This window comes from Mya arenaria, chromosome 7 (assembly GCF_026914265.1).
Source record: "Mya arenaria isolate MELC-2E11 chromosome 7, ASM2691426v1".
Lineage (NCBI taxonomy): Eukaryota > Metazoa > Mollusca > Bivalvia > Myida > Myidae > Mya > Mya arenaria.
Window position 1 is genome coordinate 52145341 of NC_069128.1, and position 18159 is coordinate 52163499.

An 18159-nucleotide genomic window follows, 5' to 3' on the forward strand; every position below is an offset into this window, starting at 1 on the left:
TGTTTCTGTAGTTTTTCGCATAAATATTAATCGTATATAATATTTGACAATAGCGTTAACACTTGCGTTATTCCTTCGTTGCGTTTATTCTGACCAATGTGTTTGTATGCCATTTCATAGTAGGATATTTCATAGTAGGAGTTGATTAGTATTGTATTAGAATATTCATCATAATATCATTATTAGAACCAATCAACAAAATGGTACCAAAAACAATTAAACCTAGGCATCTTGTAATAGTAATTCTATAACACCGCTTGTCGCTGTGCAAAATTAATCTACTTCTGTTTGCAAATGGACCTAGCATTTCGCGATTTTGAAGCAGTGGTGATTTTTTGAACGAATTATGTTATGGTATCATCAAATGATCTTCAGAAATAGATGTTCAATTATAAATTGATTTCAAAAGCAACTCCAAACCAGTTTGAAATGTTGACTGTGACTTTTCTAGACTTGGCGGTACAAAGTGACCTCTTTATCAGTTCTTAATTGCAGAGTGAACATGATTTACTTAACTGATTGACGAGCGCGTTTTGCCAAGTTTATTTTTGCAGTAGTTTTTGTGATTCATTATAAAGGGGAAGCTCTCGGTTTCTTAATATCTAATTTCACATAACACAGCGTAACGGTTCGTTGGTACAGCGTCGTGCCAGTAGATATTCCCATAGTATTCAATAACAAGCAGGCTAAGCTCAGTGGATGAATTTGAAGGTTCGTTGTAACGAATGGTATCCCAGGCAAAAAACGGTTGTGCCAGCGTATTGTCTCCGACCTCAAAATCATACGGTTGGTCAACAGCAGATCGCAAGCCAGCGACATGTGTCAAAACATGCCTCATTCCTATATTTCGTACCGCACTATATCTTTCTAGTGTATCAATGTTCATCAAATACCCGCCATCTCTTTGACAAATACTAACCGCTTCATTACGTGAAACAGCGGTTTCATTAAACATAAAACATATGCCCGACTCCGTCATATTGTAATGACTTGGACATGGGGACCTGTCGCCTTCGCAAACTTCATTTTCATGCTCTACAGTACCCTCGCCCACACGAGTACAGCTAGTCCCGTCACTTTGCGGCCAGCAAGCACGAGAACGCATGCGCGATCCAAATGTTTTGTCCCTTGCTGTGGAACACGTGGTCCAATCCGTCCAATCAGTGCATGGATGGCAAATGAAGTCCTTCTCGGCGTTTCTGATGGCATAGCCAATAAGTTTCAGCAGTGGTGAGTCTATGTCTTCACCCACATCGATAAGCGTTTGGCCGTTGGCGTTTTCACCGGTAACAGACAGATTTGAATTTATATCGAAGCCGTTGCACACAACAAAGCCGACACTGACGACAATTGTCAGACACAAAGTCACTGATCGTAAATCCATTGTGCTGTTGAAAAGGCTGCAAAAGGTTAGCGACTAAAGTTACTGTGCGCTGCTGTGTATTTTATCGTACAAAACAGGAAAATTAATCAATAGTGGTTACAAAATACACAAAAGGTGCGAATGTTTTTATTTCCCTTTTTCGTATATTGTGAGATCCACCCATTATTAGAAATGTTGATTTGTATAAACAATATAGTTTCCTTATTCTTTAAAGTCACGACATGATGATGTTATAACAAGTTTCAGTTCCAAATGTAAAATGGGTTAAGCCTTTTCATAAGCTTTAAAATATGAAATAAGGTAGTTTTATCAAGGTTCAAGTGTTTACAACTTTTGTGTTTGTCTCGTTAAAGTTGCACTCTTACTCCCAAATAAAATTTACCATAATTAATACAACTAATTAATATCGAACTTTACGGTTTTAATAAATAAAACTGTGTTAAATTTGAAAGAAAGGTGCAGAAAACACGGTATTTCTATCTGATGAGACAATAGTAGATCGCAGCACTCACCAATCACTTAATATTTTTGCGTATTCAGCTTTTTAATACACGGTTTAAGTCTTGTTAACACTTATTCATTTTTCCATAAATGCATTATTTAGTAAGTAGTTAAAGGTTTATCACTAAAATTTGATGTTTGTTATTCTTCAAAATACAGTAAAAGCCGGTGCCAAGGACAGGGATTGGACGGGTACGTTTTGGTAGGTACTCGGGTATACCTAACGTACCCGGTGCCCGACCAATATGTACAGCAACACCATCGTATTTTGTGCTTTGTAGGTGTTTTACGTCAGCATGTCGCATGCTGCTTGTTGAAGTGAAAGAAGGGGTTGCGTTTTTATGTACTTTTTCATAGAATACGTTCCCCGACTTTTGTGAATGAGCTCACAAGGACAGAAACGATTTTTTTTGTGTGACAAACAATCGGAAAAAAATCCAAACTGTACATGTCTTTTTTCAATTGTTACCACACCGGTCCGCCAAAGATGTATGCCTATCAAATCTTAATCGCACGAATCATTATAATCATTTTCTCCCTTTAAATTGCTATACTCAAACTAAGAAAACTGACATTTTAACGCATTGTGACCCATGTGAGAACCCCCTTGAAGTCACGTGATTCCTCATCCTGTATTCTAGTATATTGGTCGGTCGTCGGCGGTGTCATAGCGGCCTTTATCGATGGATGATGGCCGAGGTGCAACGATTGGCAATTATAACTGTACAGTTGCTTTTGCCATTGCAAATCCGTAAAAATTATTTATACCGATTACCAATTACTTCATTTCACAACACGTCGGGAACGGTATCAAACAACCAGCCTTCAGTGTGGCCTCTAAATTTCTTACTCAAGGAGGTATAACGTAGCATGCGAATTCGGATTGAAAGCGTAAAAGTATTAGATTGTGTGTCAGATCGGTCCGGACTGGGGAAAGATCGATTCATATGCGTCTTTGAACTTCAACCCAAAAGCTTTCTCCGAAAGCAAAAACGATAAATAAAAAAGTCGTGGTAGATGACTTTATTCCCCCGTGCCATGTCGTGGACGTCAAATATTTTTTTTCCCAATGGCTTGTCGTCAAGAAAAAGCAAGGAAAACCTGTTTGAAGACTAGATCATTGACGACGGGTAGCCGAACGATGCTAGGAAGCAAATCCTTGTGGAATCTCGTTTGTAATTGACATATTTAGGATCATCAAACATGTCTGGATGATTTTTGATAATGTAATATTACCATTGCGGTATTGACAGTGTTTCAGTTATTTTTTTTATTATAACTGCTTTTATTCCCTTTACAATATATAGTAAACTAAAGCGGGCAACTATTGTCACTGTTACCCGCTAGCGCACTCCTACCCTCTGACGTCATTAGCTCTGTACCCTTCGATACGGGCGTTACCCTTTACCTCCTCGCTTTAGTTCCATTTTGGTTTCAGAAGACAATGGCGAAGTTCGAAACACTTTCTGAATATTAGGGAAATTTACTGAAAATAAATGAAGTAAATTGTGTTGGGTGAAATAGAAAGTCTCGGTTCACAGTGTTGCTTCGGGTTGACAAGATGCACAAAAAGTCCTGGGGGAGGCAATATTTCTATATTGCTGTCAATGAACAACTTGATCATATAGTTTTTCGTTTATATAAAAATACTTTACCCCTTTACATGACGTCACATCATAGTTGATGATTTAATAATGGCAACATGATAGAGAAATTTATTCAAGCAAATGGCTTATCATTTATTCGCAAAAATACAATGCAAACTACAGAAACAAGCCTAGTATTTAAAAATTCAAATCTCAAACATGTAAACAGCACAAATTACTGTCCAGGCAACACTAAAGAGAGAAATAAACGTGCAAACACCATAATACAATACAATTCAATACGTTTATTCCGGCTTTAAACTTTAATTTATTAAGTCTTTGGTACAATTTTATTCCTTAATTTCGTTGCAAAAATATGTATTTCCCAATATTCATTTGACATTTTTTGATATGGAGGACATAATTGTTTCAAACTTAATTAATGAAGGCCGTGTACAAAAGTGAGGTTTAAAATAGTATTTCCTAAGGTCCCTGTATACACGGCATACAAGCTAAACGTGAAATTCATTTTGTACAGCTGTCATTGAACAAATTTTACAAAGTCAAAGTCTGAGTGTATAATCTAACCTTGCAGTATCTATTGCTAGTGTATGTGCAGATACTCTAAAATATTAAAACGACTCTATATTTTAAGACAGAAAAATTGTCTATAATTATAATTTCCTAACACGGTGGTTTGTTTAAACATATAATATGACTCAATTTAGTTTTTTTTATATCAGCATACCACGATTGATGATACATATCAAACAATCGGTGTTTTATTTTCCATATTGGTATATCTATGTCGTTTCGGTTGGTCCAAATATACTGTAAGCCATGCTCTTGTATGATAATATAGCTTGGTGAGCCAAGTGGTTGCCACTATACGTAATGTTATTATCCGAGTCACTTGTTAATATTGCCAGGTCGGTAGAATTTTTTGATAAAAATTTGAAGACATTGTCCACTGATTGTTAAACCTTTCGAAACAAAAAAATCTTTAAAAATGCATACAGTCAAACCTGGTTGAACGGTCACCTGCTTTAAATGGCCACCTGGCTTAACGGGCCACTCCAAATTCCCCCCGTACGTTTTTACTATATAATGTACGTGCATTAAGCGGCCAACTGTCTAACGCGGCCACGGCCACTAATTTTTGTCCCCATGAAGCCATATAATCACTAATTAGCGGCCACTAATCCCTTGTCACTGACACTTCCGCTTATAAATTTTTCCAATACACAGCTTTAATTGCGCATAGAAGATTACGGAAAATAACGACGGCCTCGGGTATCTCCGTCTTCGAATGAAAATGAATATTGCATCACACGATTGCCATGCGTGTTTACTCATCGAGAAATCATGTTTATAACACGTCGGCGAATGTTTTGATCAGAATTGACACAATTAATACGATAATTAAATAATCAAGATAAGAAGTTAATTATTAAATACCGATTATTATGAATTCACAGTGTGCATTGTCATTCGACGGCGTGAAACGAGTTACGATTTTTATTCACTTCAATATTATTTTTCTAAGTGCACGGATTTATATTTCTACCAACGGATATTTACAATGCATTGTTCTTGATATTTTTTTTTAACTTTGATTATGGCTGAAAAAAAAGACTAATTGAAAGTGTTTGACTCTAAAAGAACGTGTCGAGTGTGTAAAGTTATTAGAAAACGGCCGTAATGCAAGAATGTTGCCAAGGATTTAAACTGTGGACGGACTCAAATCAATTTCTTACTTAATAAGCGTAAGCGTGAAATTGTGGAGAAATATGAAAGCAATGGAAATCCAAAGGCAAAAAGACAAAGTAAAACGGGAAATGTGTATGCACATGTAGCTGTGTAAATGTGCAGACTGATCTGTGGTGTGTTTTGTTAATGCTATGCATCAATATTTATTTAATATACGGACTACTTTAAAAAGTGAACTAAAAATGTGTATGTACATGTAGTTGTGTTAATGTGTAGACTGATATGTGGTGTGTTTTGTTTATGCCTTGTATCAACATTTATCCAATGTATTTTATTTATAAATTTGAAATAAATCTTTTTATCTATACACATGTATTTGTATTCAACCTTCTTCAATAATATTGAAACAGATGTTATTGATTGTGGTGTGAGCTGGTGGTTAAGATACATACTCCATCTCTGAATAAAGCTAAAGTGGCGGAAATGTCAAACCTGGATTAAGTGGCCACCTGTCTTAAGCAGCCACTTTGATCATTTCCCAAGGGTGGCCACTTAATACAGGTTTGACTGTATGTGCCATATTGGAGAGGACTTTCACTGCTTTAAATTAATAATGCTATCAGAACGGTAACCGTTAGGCAGATCTCTAACCATAATTAAAGTGCGGAAAACATACAGCGTTATCCCAACATACTCACAATGCGCGTCATTCAAACTGAATATATTGAGATAAGATGGTGTTAAATTGTTTGAAGTTAAAGCGTCGTTGTGTACATTATCATTGCTGTTAAATCGGCATACCTGCGTCTATAATTTCAAAACGTTAACAAGTAATAGGTACTGCAATCCCTTACTGAGTAATTGAAAATCACACGAGCGCTAGTAACCTTGTTTAGTGGTTTAGTGCAGTATCAAATAGTTAGAATGCAACCTATATATTCAATATATGAAACGGCTCATCTGGCTGTTTTGGTTAAGAATTTAAACCTTCAGCCGATTTTTACTCATTTTTTTAAAAGCCTTAATCTATTTGGAAATGTGATATTCATGTCCGTTATGGTTTCTGCCCTTTTAAAACACGTTGTACATTGTTGTGTTAAGATTGTTTCAGAACATATTTTTGTGTTCTATTATTTAGCCCTTAATAATAAATAGCAAAAATAATACATAAAAATATCAAATGTTTTGTTTTGCCTTTGTGTTTCTCTTGTTTTTGGTGATATACCGTCATCGGATACTCCTAATGCATTACTTCGCTTGGCCTTAATGTGTTCCATTTAAGATTTCGAAAGGAAAATCTCGTAATTTTAAATAATTAATGAGGGAGTTCCATTGGTTCCGCAAGAAAACCTAGCCGGAAATCTACATATGCACAGACACTCGTATATATATTCCCCGTCGAAAAAGTATTTTGGAGAAAGCTCCAATTTAACTCGATCTACCTGATCACTTCAATTTCTAACCAGTTATCTAGACCACTCGCCTGCGAAGTCAAATGCCAGTACATGGTTTTTGTATAGTATTTAGCATGCGATCCCATTGGAAAAAGATTTGTCTCCCCTGCCTTACGCTACTTCATATAAACGAGATATTTTCTGTCAATTTTCCGACGTTATGTATGTAGTGTAACGGAAAAAAGCAATGTGGTCTCCGGCAATAACGATATACATGCGCGAATATTTTTTATGGTGGTTTTGGTTTAATTCAAATCTAGTCTAATAACAAGCTGGCAAATACAAGAAACCGCTAATTTGTAATTTGTAGTTTTAAATACAGGATGACCGATTGTCAATTATTTTAGTCCATACAAGCGACGATCAAAAGTTCCGTATACTGCAATCAAATCAAGCATTCCATGAACATCAATTTTTCAAATAAAACTCACTCTAAATTAAGAACAATCCAATGGTAGGATGTGGAAGGAATCAGTATTTAGAGTCTAAACTGTTAATTCCATTAACTTTAATCAATCTTTACCGCCGTCCATTTCAAGAATTATTTTCAATTGAACCAGTTCTAGGTTATGTATTCGTTGAATGCGTATCGGCCAATTAAAATATAGGTTACATTAGTAGTAAATTAGTACATCATAATGGTTAAGAAAAGGTAAAAACTATTATGAAATATGCGATATAGTGAACCGCGTAAAAATGTATCGGCAATCTACTTACGGCACGATACTACTTGATACTGTTCCGATATTTGAATTAATGAATGCTCGAAAACAAACAAAAGACTTTACAATATGGTACAGGAGACAGCCGTTCGGAATAAGCTGATAATTAAAATTGAAAACGAAAATATATAATATGCATATAATATAAAATATATTATTCCATGTTGAAAATAAGACTATAAAACTGCGAAAGCCTTTTAAACACTGTTTGAAAATAAATTATTGCCCAATTAACAAAACGAACTTTTTATTTAAAGGAGAATCGGTTGGTGATGTTTCTGTTTCTGTGACCGGCAGTGTCGTTACGTATGCGGATTCTGGTACGTACCTTAACGTATTTATTTTATAATGATTGTGAAAGATTGTGAAGTTATTGCAACATTCTATTAACCACTCTCGTTTGGAGATTTCTCGCGAGAGTGTGGTCATATGTTGTGAAGTAAACCGGAGAACCCGGAGAAAACCCACTTGTCCGGCTTAGTGACAACAATCCAAATTCCCATGTGCCCAGGCGGGCGAGGTACCTTTGTGAGAAGCGAGTGAGTTTAAATGTGGTGTACACTAATTCCTGATATTTTATTGCTAAATGAGTAATTAACATTTCTTTACACACTTAACGATGAAATGATCAAATTTTAGTATTTTGTTGCTAAAACAACATTTTGTTTAAAAGAAAACATCACAGCAAACGCATTAGTCATCAAAGGTATATTGAATGAAAACACTGTTCTTTTCAAGTGTAGAACTTACGAGGGGTAATCAGTAACAATTCTAACTATTTGGGTATAAGCAAACCTATGACAGACATGTATACAGTCATAGGATAGGACCACTGGAACATCTGTATATAGTACTCACACACAAAACTATGACAGACATTTATATAACCCTGGGGAAGGATCACTGGAACATCTGTATGTAGGACTCAGAACAAAACTATTAAAGATAATTATATAACCCTAGAATATGACCTCTGAAACATGTTTACTAATTCCTTAAAACAAGACTATGACAAACATTTATATAACCCTAGGGTAAGACCAATGTAACATCTGTATTTAATATGCAAACATGCTGCATATTAGATGTACCTTTTACGTTTTCTTAATTTTACTTGCTTAATTTAAACTACGACGCTTTTACCAGACTATACCCGCTAAGTTTAATCGCTTTGCTCTTAGTTTTTAAAGGTAGTTTAAACAATCCGTAATGCATACCGTGTTCCAGCGTTCAGTCGTAAGTAAAATAAATAGTCCATGCTTGTAAAGAACGAAAGTCGATCACAATCTTGTTTGTTTTTAGTAGTTGAGACATATCCATTTTATGTAAGCGTATTTGTAATGCATAATAACTATTTGTTTTAGAACACCATTGGCAGTGTCAGAATACCTCTATGTGTCAATGTCTAACCATTCCAGATGCCACCTTTGATGTTGATTCAGCTACTGGAGCTGTGACAACGGCTTCCGGTGTTACTCTCGACAAGGCCACAAAAGCCGAACATACGGTCACCATTACAGGCACGGTCACTGGTGGTGAAAGCAACGACCTTACACTAACGGTGAAAGTCGGGGACTGCAGCGGGAAGGAAAAAATGACTGCCGCTCTCGGAAGCGTTCTGTTGTCTATGCTTGCGTATACCCTTCTTTCCCTGTAAAAGACTTTGATAATTTAAGTTAGTGTGCCCTTATCGATTCTCGCATTGTTTATGTATATGTATCATGGATTTTACCCAAAGTGCCCAAGACTTTGTATACCAAAAGTGACACATATTTTCGTCGCTTAATATTTTAGGTGCCATCTTGTGGATGACTTCTAATAACAAAGGCTTTTAATTATAAATAATTAGTTTTGAGTAAAACAACAAACAAAGATTTGAAACACATCGAACGAGGGATTCATTCACATAGTTGATGTTGGCCACGATTGTTTTAAACTGCGTCTCAATTGATCTTTATCATTTACAAGTGTGAACAAATACCTTACATCAATTAAACACAATTGTAATTATAAGTATATTTTCGAAAGTGTTACGAACGTTTTAAAGAAACATAGTACAATGGGATTGGGAGTCGAAGGGTGACCGTTGTGTTAATGCACAGGTTTATTTTATTTCTCTATAACCAGTGTACGGACTACTTTGATTGTGAACGTTTTGGTGAAAAGCAAAATACTAAATAGAGTATTAGCTATTTCGATAATCAAATGTGTTATACAATACAAATGACAATGCATAGAGCAGTAAAAACATTCTGCGAACTGAATCTACGAAGACAAATATCATTAGACATAGAGACACGTGTACAAATTGTCTAATTTATTCAAAGAAATTATGTTTTGTTTTTAAATTTTTTAGTTCGTCAACACTGGTTTTATATGTTGGCTTATCTTCCTTCATTGAGAATTTTGCATTATGATGACCATTGTGGTTCTGATTGCTGAATATCTCAGCCTTTTTCACAGTTGTTCTATTTCCTTCTTTCTTAAGCCTACAAAAACGAAACGCTGATACATGATAACTATGCATGCCTGACATTAGATGAACACCTTGTCAATACGAAAAAATAACCAATTGGTATAAGTTGATGTCATTTACGTATTTGACACTTTTTACCAATTCATTATATAAAATAAATTCGAAGTAAGATTATTGTAAATTACTTTTTAAAATCGAACAAACTACCAAGATGTGTCAATAGTAACATTTGTTCTTGTATATTAATATTTGAGAAAAATAAAATATGTATCACAATATATGAGTTGTGTTTTTTTCTACATTTATATCTGAGTTATAGCGATGGACGATTCAAGAACATAGCAGAATGGCCAATATCGTCATATATCATTCACATGCGCTGAAACAAAACAATTATAATACAATGAAAAAGTCCAGTAGTCAGACATTCAAATATAAAGCCTGTTGAGATGCACAAGATGAGGGCCCAAACGACACTGAATAAAAGACACAAAAGCACAATCATCCAAACCTGACCGAACACTCGTCACAATAGCTTTATCAAAAATGATTGACACAGCGCCTTGGAACAGTCATTGAAAGACGAGTTCACTGTAACACAAGGTTACTGGAGGTTTGCAAATTGTTTATATGCGCGAAACATTACACTTGTTCCAACTTCCAATATCTACCATTGACAGAACTGCTTTTAATTGGTCATTATAATATACCTTGAAACACATGAAGGTTTTCCTTATTAAATGCAAGATGAATTTTGTACGGTGTGTCTCGATTAATATCTGGTGCCTACATACAGGTTCTTTGTTATGGTATGGCTACTGAGCTTGTCTTTTGTAAATAAAAGAAAAACAAGCATCAAGCGTTTACTTCAATTTCTTGTTTGAAGTTATACGCCACGCTAAGCATGCAGTCAACCTTTAGGCTATTCGAAAAAAGAGAGTTTTTATTCGTTTTGTACATGAGAATATATAGAGCAGTGTGTCTGAATAGTTTGTGCCGTATAACAACTGAGCCCTGACCTCTTGGTTTTGAGCGTTTCGGCCTTTAAGTGTCTGTAACTTTAATTGCGGTAATTCATTGAGGTGGAATATGAAAAGTTGTATATACACGAGCCAAAAAACGTATGGTATTTGGATCACGCTGATGCACCTGTCCCTGCAACCCTTGATCCACTGCAACAGATTGCGTGCTGAAGCTGCGTTTCAATAGCAACCGCGGGCTCTTTATGTCGATGCCAATGCCTGGAGCGTCTTGGGCCCTCTATTGCCCAGCTTCTAGTAGTGGACGTCTTCCGTCATTTTCGGACCTACCCTTGAACCTTAATGATGGGCATTGTAGCTATAAGTGCTAAGTGCTCGTACAAAAAAATTGTAGCTAGGAGTTAATTTCCTCAACACAAAAATACTACTGTGGTTAATACTGCCAGTGCAACAATAAAGCCGTAGTATTAGCTAGTTCTGTCTTAACGCTGGAGCAAATTTACAAAACCAATTTACTCGGTAAACCTTGTTTCCGCATAAAACCTACAGTCGGGTTAAGATGAACCTATCTTACACTCAACTATCTGTGACAGCCGAGTTTTTCGTTTGAAGTTCAATCACCTTTATAGTATATACCAATTAAGTCCCCTGAATACATCTCAACATGTACAAAAGAAGTCTGTGCTTGACCGACATCATTGTAAGCGGCCTTAATGTGCATAATTAAGGGGAGTCTGCAATCTTTTATTTTTTTTAATTTCCACACATATTTGATACAGTGTGTATATAACTATATATTTTTTATGATTATTATTTCATATTTGTATTTAAAACAATGTTCTGTTTATATTTTCATATGTCACTAATTTGCTTTCTCATTATTTTTCAAAATTGTTTGTCATGATAAATTTGAGTTTTAAAGATCGATTTACAATTTTAGATTTTGCTTCAAGCTATTGAACGTACATCATCTATTGTCTCATCACCTTAATTTTAGGGTCCGCCATTTAAGATTTGTTTTATCTATTTCTTATAAGCGATCAATATACTCAATGTCATAGGGTACATGTTCGTATCACGAACTTAAACTTGTTATGCAATTAAGTAAGGGAAAATACTCCGGTTCAATCATTGGAAAGGGTTGGGAAGGGTTATCATCAATTTTACAACCATGGTTACGTAAAGACTCTTCTTCATAATTGGGTACTAAGACATGTTGACTCATGTTAATACAAGTGATCATAGTTTCCATGTCATGGTAATAGGAATGACTATTATTCATAACTGGGACTTTGGACGTAAAGTCGCATGTAAAGAGTGTTCATAATTTAATTTCCTACCATGGTAATTGGAATGACTATTATTCATAACTGGGACTTTTCACTTTTGGTCTGATGTTAAGAGTAGTGACCATAATATGTTTCTTGGACGTTGGAGTTTTAGTCTCATGCTAAGAGAAGTGACGGACATCTGTTTCACTACCATGGTTATAGAAATGACTATTCTTCATATTTGCGTATTTAAGCCTTTTGACTTATGTTAAGAGAGGTGCTCAAAACTTGATTCACCACCATGGTGATAGGATAACTATTATTTATAACTGAGTACGAAGCGTCACCAGCAAACAATAAAAGTAATAAACCACATTGGTTTAAAAAAGGCATGAAGCTGAAGAAGTCGGTCGGGTTGCTATGAGAAAAAAGGAAATATTGTATCCGTAGAGAGCCATCCATATCATATTTACAGCACCCTTTGCTTGATCAATTTTCCACAATGCATGCTTTTACAGGAGTTTAATATCTGCGACAGTCGAGGTATTCGTTTCAAGTACAACCGCCTTTATAGAAACCACCAAGTCACAAAAATACATCGCAACTTGTACAAAAAATGTTAATGTTAAACAATATAGTTGTCAGTGGCCTTTTTGCACAATTAACGGGAAGCCTTTAAACGCCGAGTCGTCTGCAACCATCTGTTCTAGTAGGTATATCATCTCCATCTGACCGACACAGTCATTTCCATAACAACTTCCTTAGAATTAAGAGCAGTAATACATAAAACATACAGTTGCACTTATCGGTGTCAGTTTTTAGTTACCTGCCCTCTTTAAGCTTTACAGACAGGTCGAAGTGCATGAGGTGTCAAGTATAGACCTTTACATGCATAACATGATTAAAGCAATCCAGCCGTGTCTTTTTGCAAGATTAATAGGTGTCATCATTCATTCAAGTTTTAATTGAGATCGTTTTCGAATTTTAGGTTTTGCTTCAAGACGGTAGAGAATATATCATACTTTGAGTTTAGATTCTGTCATTTAAGTTATGTTTTATCTATTCGTTATAAGCGATTCATGTTCTCCGTGTCATAGGGAACGTGCTTGTATACGTATCATGATATTCAATTTTCACGACAGTTAGAGAAGGGGGAAATACTTCGGTTAAGTCAGTGGTAAGCTTTGGAAAGGTTTACCATCAGTTGTATTAGCATGATTATTTAAGAAACTCTTTTTCGTAACTAGTACTTTTGAATTTTGAATTCATGTGTAGAGAAGTGTCTACACTCTGTTTCACTAGCATGGTCGTAGGATTTTTTTTTTCATGATTTTGACTGATGGAGTTTTGCTTCATTTTCAGAGAAGTGACCATAATCTGCTTTCCTTACAATAGAAATAGGAATGACTATTCGCTTAAACTGTGGCTTATGGATTGATGTCTCATGGAAATGACCATAGCTTGTTTTCCTACAAAAGTAGTAAAAACGATTATTCTTTATAGCTGGGACTTTAAGTAATAGGAATGGCTATTCTTCATAGCTTGGAATTCTGTCTTTTGGTCTGATGTTAAGAGTAGTGACCATACTCTGTTTGCTTGACGTTGGACTTTTGGTATCATTTTAAGAGAAGTTTTCCTACCACGGTAATAGGAATGACTATTCTTCGAAAACGGGACTTTTGACTGTTGGTCTAATGTTAAGAGAGGATACCGTAATCTGCTTCTCTGCCATGGTAATAGGATGACTATTCTTAATAGCTTAAACGTTTTACGTTGGTGTCATGTAGAGTAAAGAGAAGAAAACCTGTTTTACTGCTACAATTGTATATTGTAACAAGGCCTAATTAACGACGGAAATGTTCTTAAATCTGGAATAAAGATTGAACAGGGAATCGTTTGCTTGAGCTGACTAACTGCCATGAGTTAAGCTTATTCGTGAAATTAATCGACATTTTACTGAAGGTTGTACATGCGCACTATCCTTGATTAGTCACACACGGATAGGGAGGGGTCAGTCTGATTTGATTTGATCAACATTTAACTAGCTATTATGGTCTATGGAGTGGTATTCCCTTTTTATATCGATTGCAATATTATTGCAATGGTGATACGATGCATTTGAGCATCGGTCAGATCTTCAACATCCATTTCACAGAAATGGCTCAGAAACAACAGGGCGCAGCTCCAAGGGATCGCCGAGACGCAGCCGCCGCTCTCATGTCGGACTATGAGATTGGCGATTCAAATGTAGCTTTATCTTAAAGGATGCCAAAAATAAGCACTGTTTCGTTCTTGCGTGTTGGTGCTCGCAACCTCATCGGGTACACATCCTCGGCACCCAAGCGTATCATAGCTTATATGATACCCTGGGTAAATTGGATATGGCAACTTCGTAAATCTTGAATATTCATAAGCATTTTCCGACCAATGAAATAGCCGAGAACAAAAAGGATGTTATCTCTCCTTTGTGAAGAGTTATCGGCATATTTAAAAATATCCTGTCTAAAACGATTTGTAAGCCGTGATCTTATTGGATTATTTCAAACCGAGATTACATCCGTAACTTCTCGGCCATTTCCGCACCACATGAGGTGTGTCTCATGCGACCAATCAAGCGGCTTCATTTCACCTTCTTAATTATTCATGAGAACGAGATATTTACAGCTGATTTGCCCAGGGTATCATATTGGTTATGATACGCTGGGGTGCCAAGGATGCTATGTACGAGACTGGGTAGTGATATCTGTAATTGAGTGGATGTGACTTTTCTGGGCCACATAGCTGGGGCAAAGAGGCGCTACACATGAGCACCACAGTGTGGCTAGTTTTGGGTCATGTCACGTGTTTTCGCATGTAAGCTATTGTCTGCATGCCGCTACGACGACAAACGATAGACAGGGATGTGTCAGAGTGCACACCGTTTCCTCTTAAAAGGATGTACTTGCGTTTGTGTATATTGAATAAAATTAATACACTATTTGTATCATATTGCCACTTTAAATATAAGAGGTGATGGTTGATCGACATCTAGAAAAGGATAGGGATACTTAACACAACTTTAAAAGAAAGTATTTTGGTTACGGTCTAGCTTTTAAATTTAAATGAATTATAGCAGGGCGCATTCACTCAAAGCAAATGTTGACTGATAATCTTCACGCTATGAAGAGACGCCCATACTATAAGCCTCCCTGTTTTTATGTTTTATGGATTCCGATGAACAATAATGTGCTATTGAGATGTCTGATGAGACCATATTAGTTTGTTATTATTTGAAAGGGGGGGAGTTTTTAAATGAAAAATATGTGACTTTTATACTGACTCAAAAATTACGAACACACTGTGTTGACCCTAAAGAATTGAACAATCGTTTGTTTCACTTACGATTTATATAAAAAACAACAACATGAACTGCCATTACAGTTTTGGATAGGTATATTCAGTTATTTATTTTACATATAAGTAATCAGAAGTCATTACTTTATACAATTGGTAATATTGATAAATACCATTATCTAGAATATATGGTGGCATATTACTGCCGTAAGATATCCAGATACCGTTCGCAAATTGATTTTGTTTACTACTTAATGTTCGCGATAATTATCTAGCTGTCTGGTTAATATTTGCGAAAAACATCGGTAAGATAATTTTCACTAGATTGCTTTGTTGGCACTGATATCATTATCATAGTTCTGCTGTGTAATTTATTGACCTTTCTGTTTATTTTTTCTATGAATGCTTGATAAATGTTACCTTCAGGAACATGTTTTTTAATCCGACATTGCCTCTTTGCATGTATTTTTCACTATTAATTGATAGTTCAAATACTCTTTGCATGTACTTGACTGTATATGGACTTGCATTTATAATAATATACAATACAGATTCAGGTCCTGGAGTCATTGTCATTTAAGGATATTCAGATCTAGCTGACATTTAGTTTAATACAATTAAATTAGAGACCATCGTGTGGTGCAAATTTAATAAGTTTAAAGGTATGGTGTTCATGAGTATGTAAGGTGAGTTGATGTGTATAATGCAGAAGCAAACACGGCAATCTTATTAGCGATCGTATCGTACGGGTGAAAATTCGTATCGTTCCTTCATAAACGCAATGAGATAGACTTGAATTGTTAAGCATTTTTTGAATTTATGAAATTAAAATCTTATTATAATAATTGAGTTTTGAGTTATATATGTCGGTCGGTCCGTTGCTTTTTTCCTTGTCCGGAGCATAACTCAATGACATTTTGATAAAGGTCACTGATTTGTCCCGGTCTGCTCTCAAAAACCAACGTCAGCGCGCACACGGCTTTAAAACAATGTTAATATCATCATTTGTGGCATGAATTCTTGTTATCAGTACATTTTTCGGATTCAAAAATAGGTAAATGAGTTTTAAGCTTTAAGCAGATGATAAATGAAAACTTAAATTGTGTCAAAGGGACATGGATGCCCCAAATTCTTTTGTTTCAGGCTCTTCAAATCGTTTTAGTATTCTACAATCTGATATACCTCTGTGATTCAATACATAATTTGTCAACCACGAGCCCCGTGCGTTGTTAAAAATAGTACGTGTATCCGACGGCTCCAGCCATTCTCTCGTCCTAGTACCATGTAACGTCCGCATGAAATTTTGCGGCACCATTGTATCTTACTTATGGGCTCATTGCGATTGGAATTGCGAAAAAATGATAGGGCACAATGCGTGTCCCGCTTCACACGGTTGACCGGATAAGCACTTTCAGAATTTAAAAAAAAAACAACAAAAAAAACTCAAAGGCGATGACAACACAAACTATCATTATTTACGTTCAAGAAAGTCAGTATTGTCGCACAAATGTTTTTTGGGTTGATATAGAATAAACATAAACCATCGAAATAACAACATTATATACATAAACATTTGTTAAATAATTGTAGAATAAAAAAGGAATTTTAGAATTGAAATGGAAACAGAATCGAAATGTTCTGGAGCGTGCGTACACTTATATGGACGTTTTAAATTGAAAAACAACCAAAACAATTATCTAAAATGTCAATCTTACGTAAATACAATGTGTTATTTGCTTGCGGAAAACAGAGCGTTCATTGATGATATTCAATCAGATCGAAATAATGTAAGACATAAACGTATATATTGTAATTGAAAAATATTTCACTACTGAAATACACCTGTACATAATATAATTTTACAACGTAATTTTAGGAAATCTCAGCAGTAGAAAATGGCCGCGCCGATTTGAAAATTTCGGAAACAAAGGATAGTCGAAGAGTGAAAGTGGAATCTTATTTTAATGTTTCTCAGTTACTTTGACCAAACTAAAATCAGTTATGCCTGCATAGCTAGAGTCGTTACTCCATTTTCATGACACGCGGCGCTTTGTCAACAGATCTTACCAGACGAATTGTTCTTACCCAGACTGTACCCCATGCCACATTATGTCAGCATTCTTCGTACATGCTGTGTGTTTCCGCATCGCGTACGTTTAAACCTCACGATTTAAATACTGTTAGGACTAGTGCTGTGCGCATCCGATCCGTAGTGGAAACAATATAAGAAAGACTGGCGGCTGTTTCTACACACTGCAAAATTGCATTGAATCAAACAATCAAAAACGACTTCTAACATATAGAAGAACTCATATATTTTCCCGTGTCACCTTATTCAGTAATTGTAAGGCTATTAGATCACTAATATTTTAGCGGTTCATGTTTATTCACTGTTAATTTTTTTAAAACAAAATGCATATGAAAAAAAAGTGTGCGGCAGCTTTCAATTCTTGTATACCAGCTTCGAAATTGACCAAATAGCTAAACACGATGAAAGAAAATCAGATATAAACATTTCATGTAGATATACCAGTTGCTTTTTTAGAAATATTTTGCCATGGATTTTTGACAACACATTTAATAAATAAATAATTGTGTATATATAACAAAGTTAATAACATTTATACCGATAATTGTATACGATTCCCTCACATGTATACTCATTTGTGTGCTTTATGCTGTTGCGATGCATATTGCAAATGTATTAACGGTTGTTGTTGTTATTTTGCTGATAACTATGAA

General features: G+C 35.6%; 1 protein-coding gene across 1 annotated transcript; it reads left to right on the plus strand.

Moving 5' to 3' along the window:
• The first annotated feature begins 7094 nt into the window (after nt 1-7094).
• Nucleotides 7095-9588, plus strand: LOC128241233 (uncharacterized). The gene is made up of 3 exons (XM_052958182.1): nt 7095-7109; nt 7533-7677; nt 8776-9588. The coding sequence occupies exons 1-3, from the start codon at nt 7095-7097 to the stop codon at nt 9012-9014; spliced, it is 399 nt and encodes a 132-aa protein (XP_052814142.1). The 3' UTR covers nt 9015-9588.
• The last annotated feature ends 8571 nt before the right edge of the window (nt 9589-18159 follow it).

What these genes read in the sequence shown, in the direction of transcription:
- LOC128241233 (XM_052958182.1), top strand. An exon ending in CGTTACGTATGCGGATTCTG is followed by an intron (nt 7,678 to 8,775) that starts GTACGTACCTTA and finishes TAACCATTCCAG; the next exon opens with ATGCCACCTTTGATGTTGAT.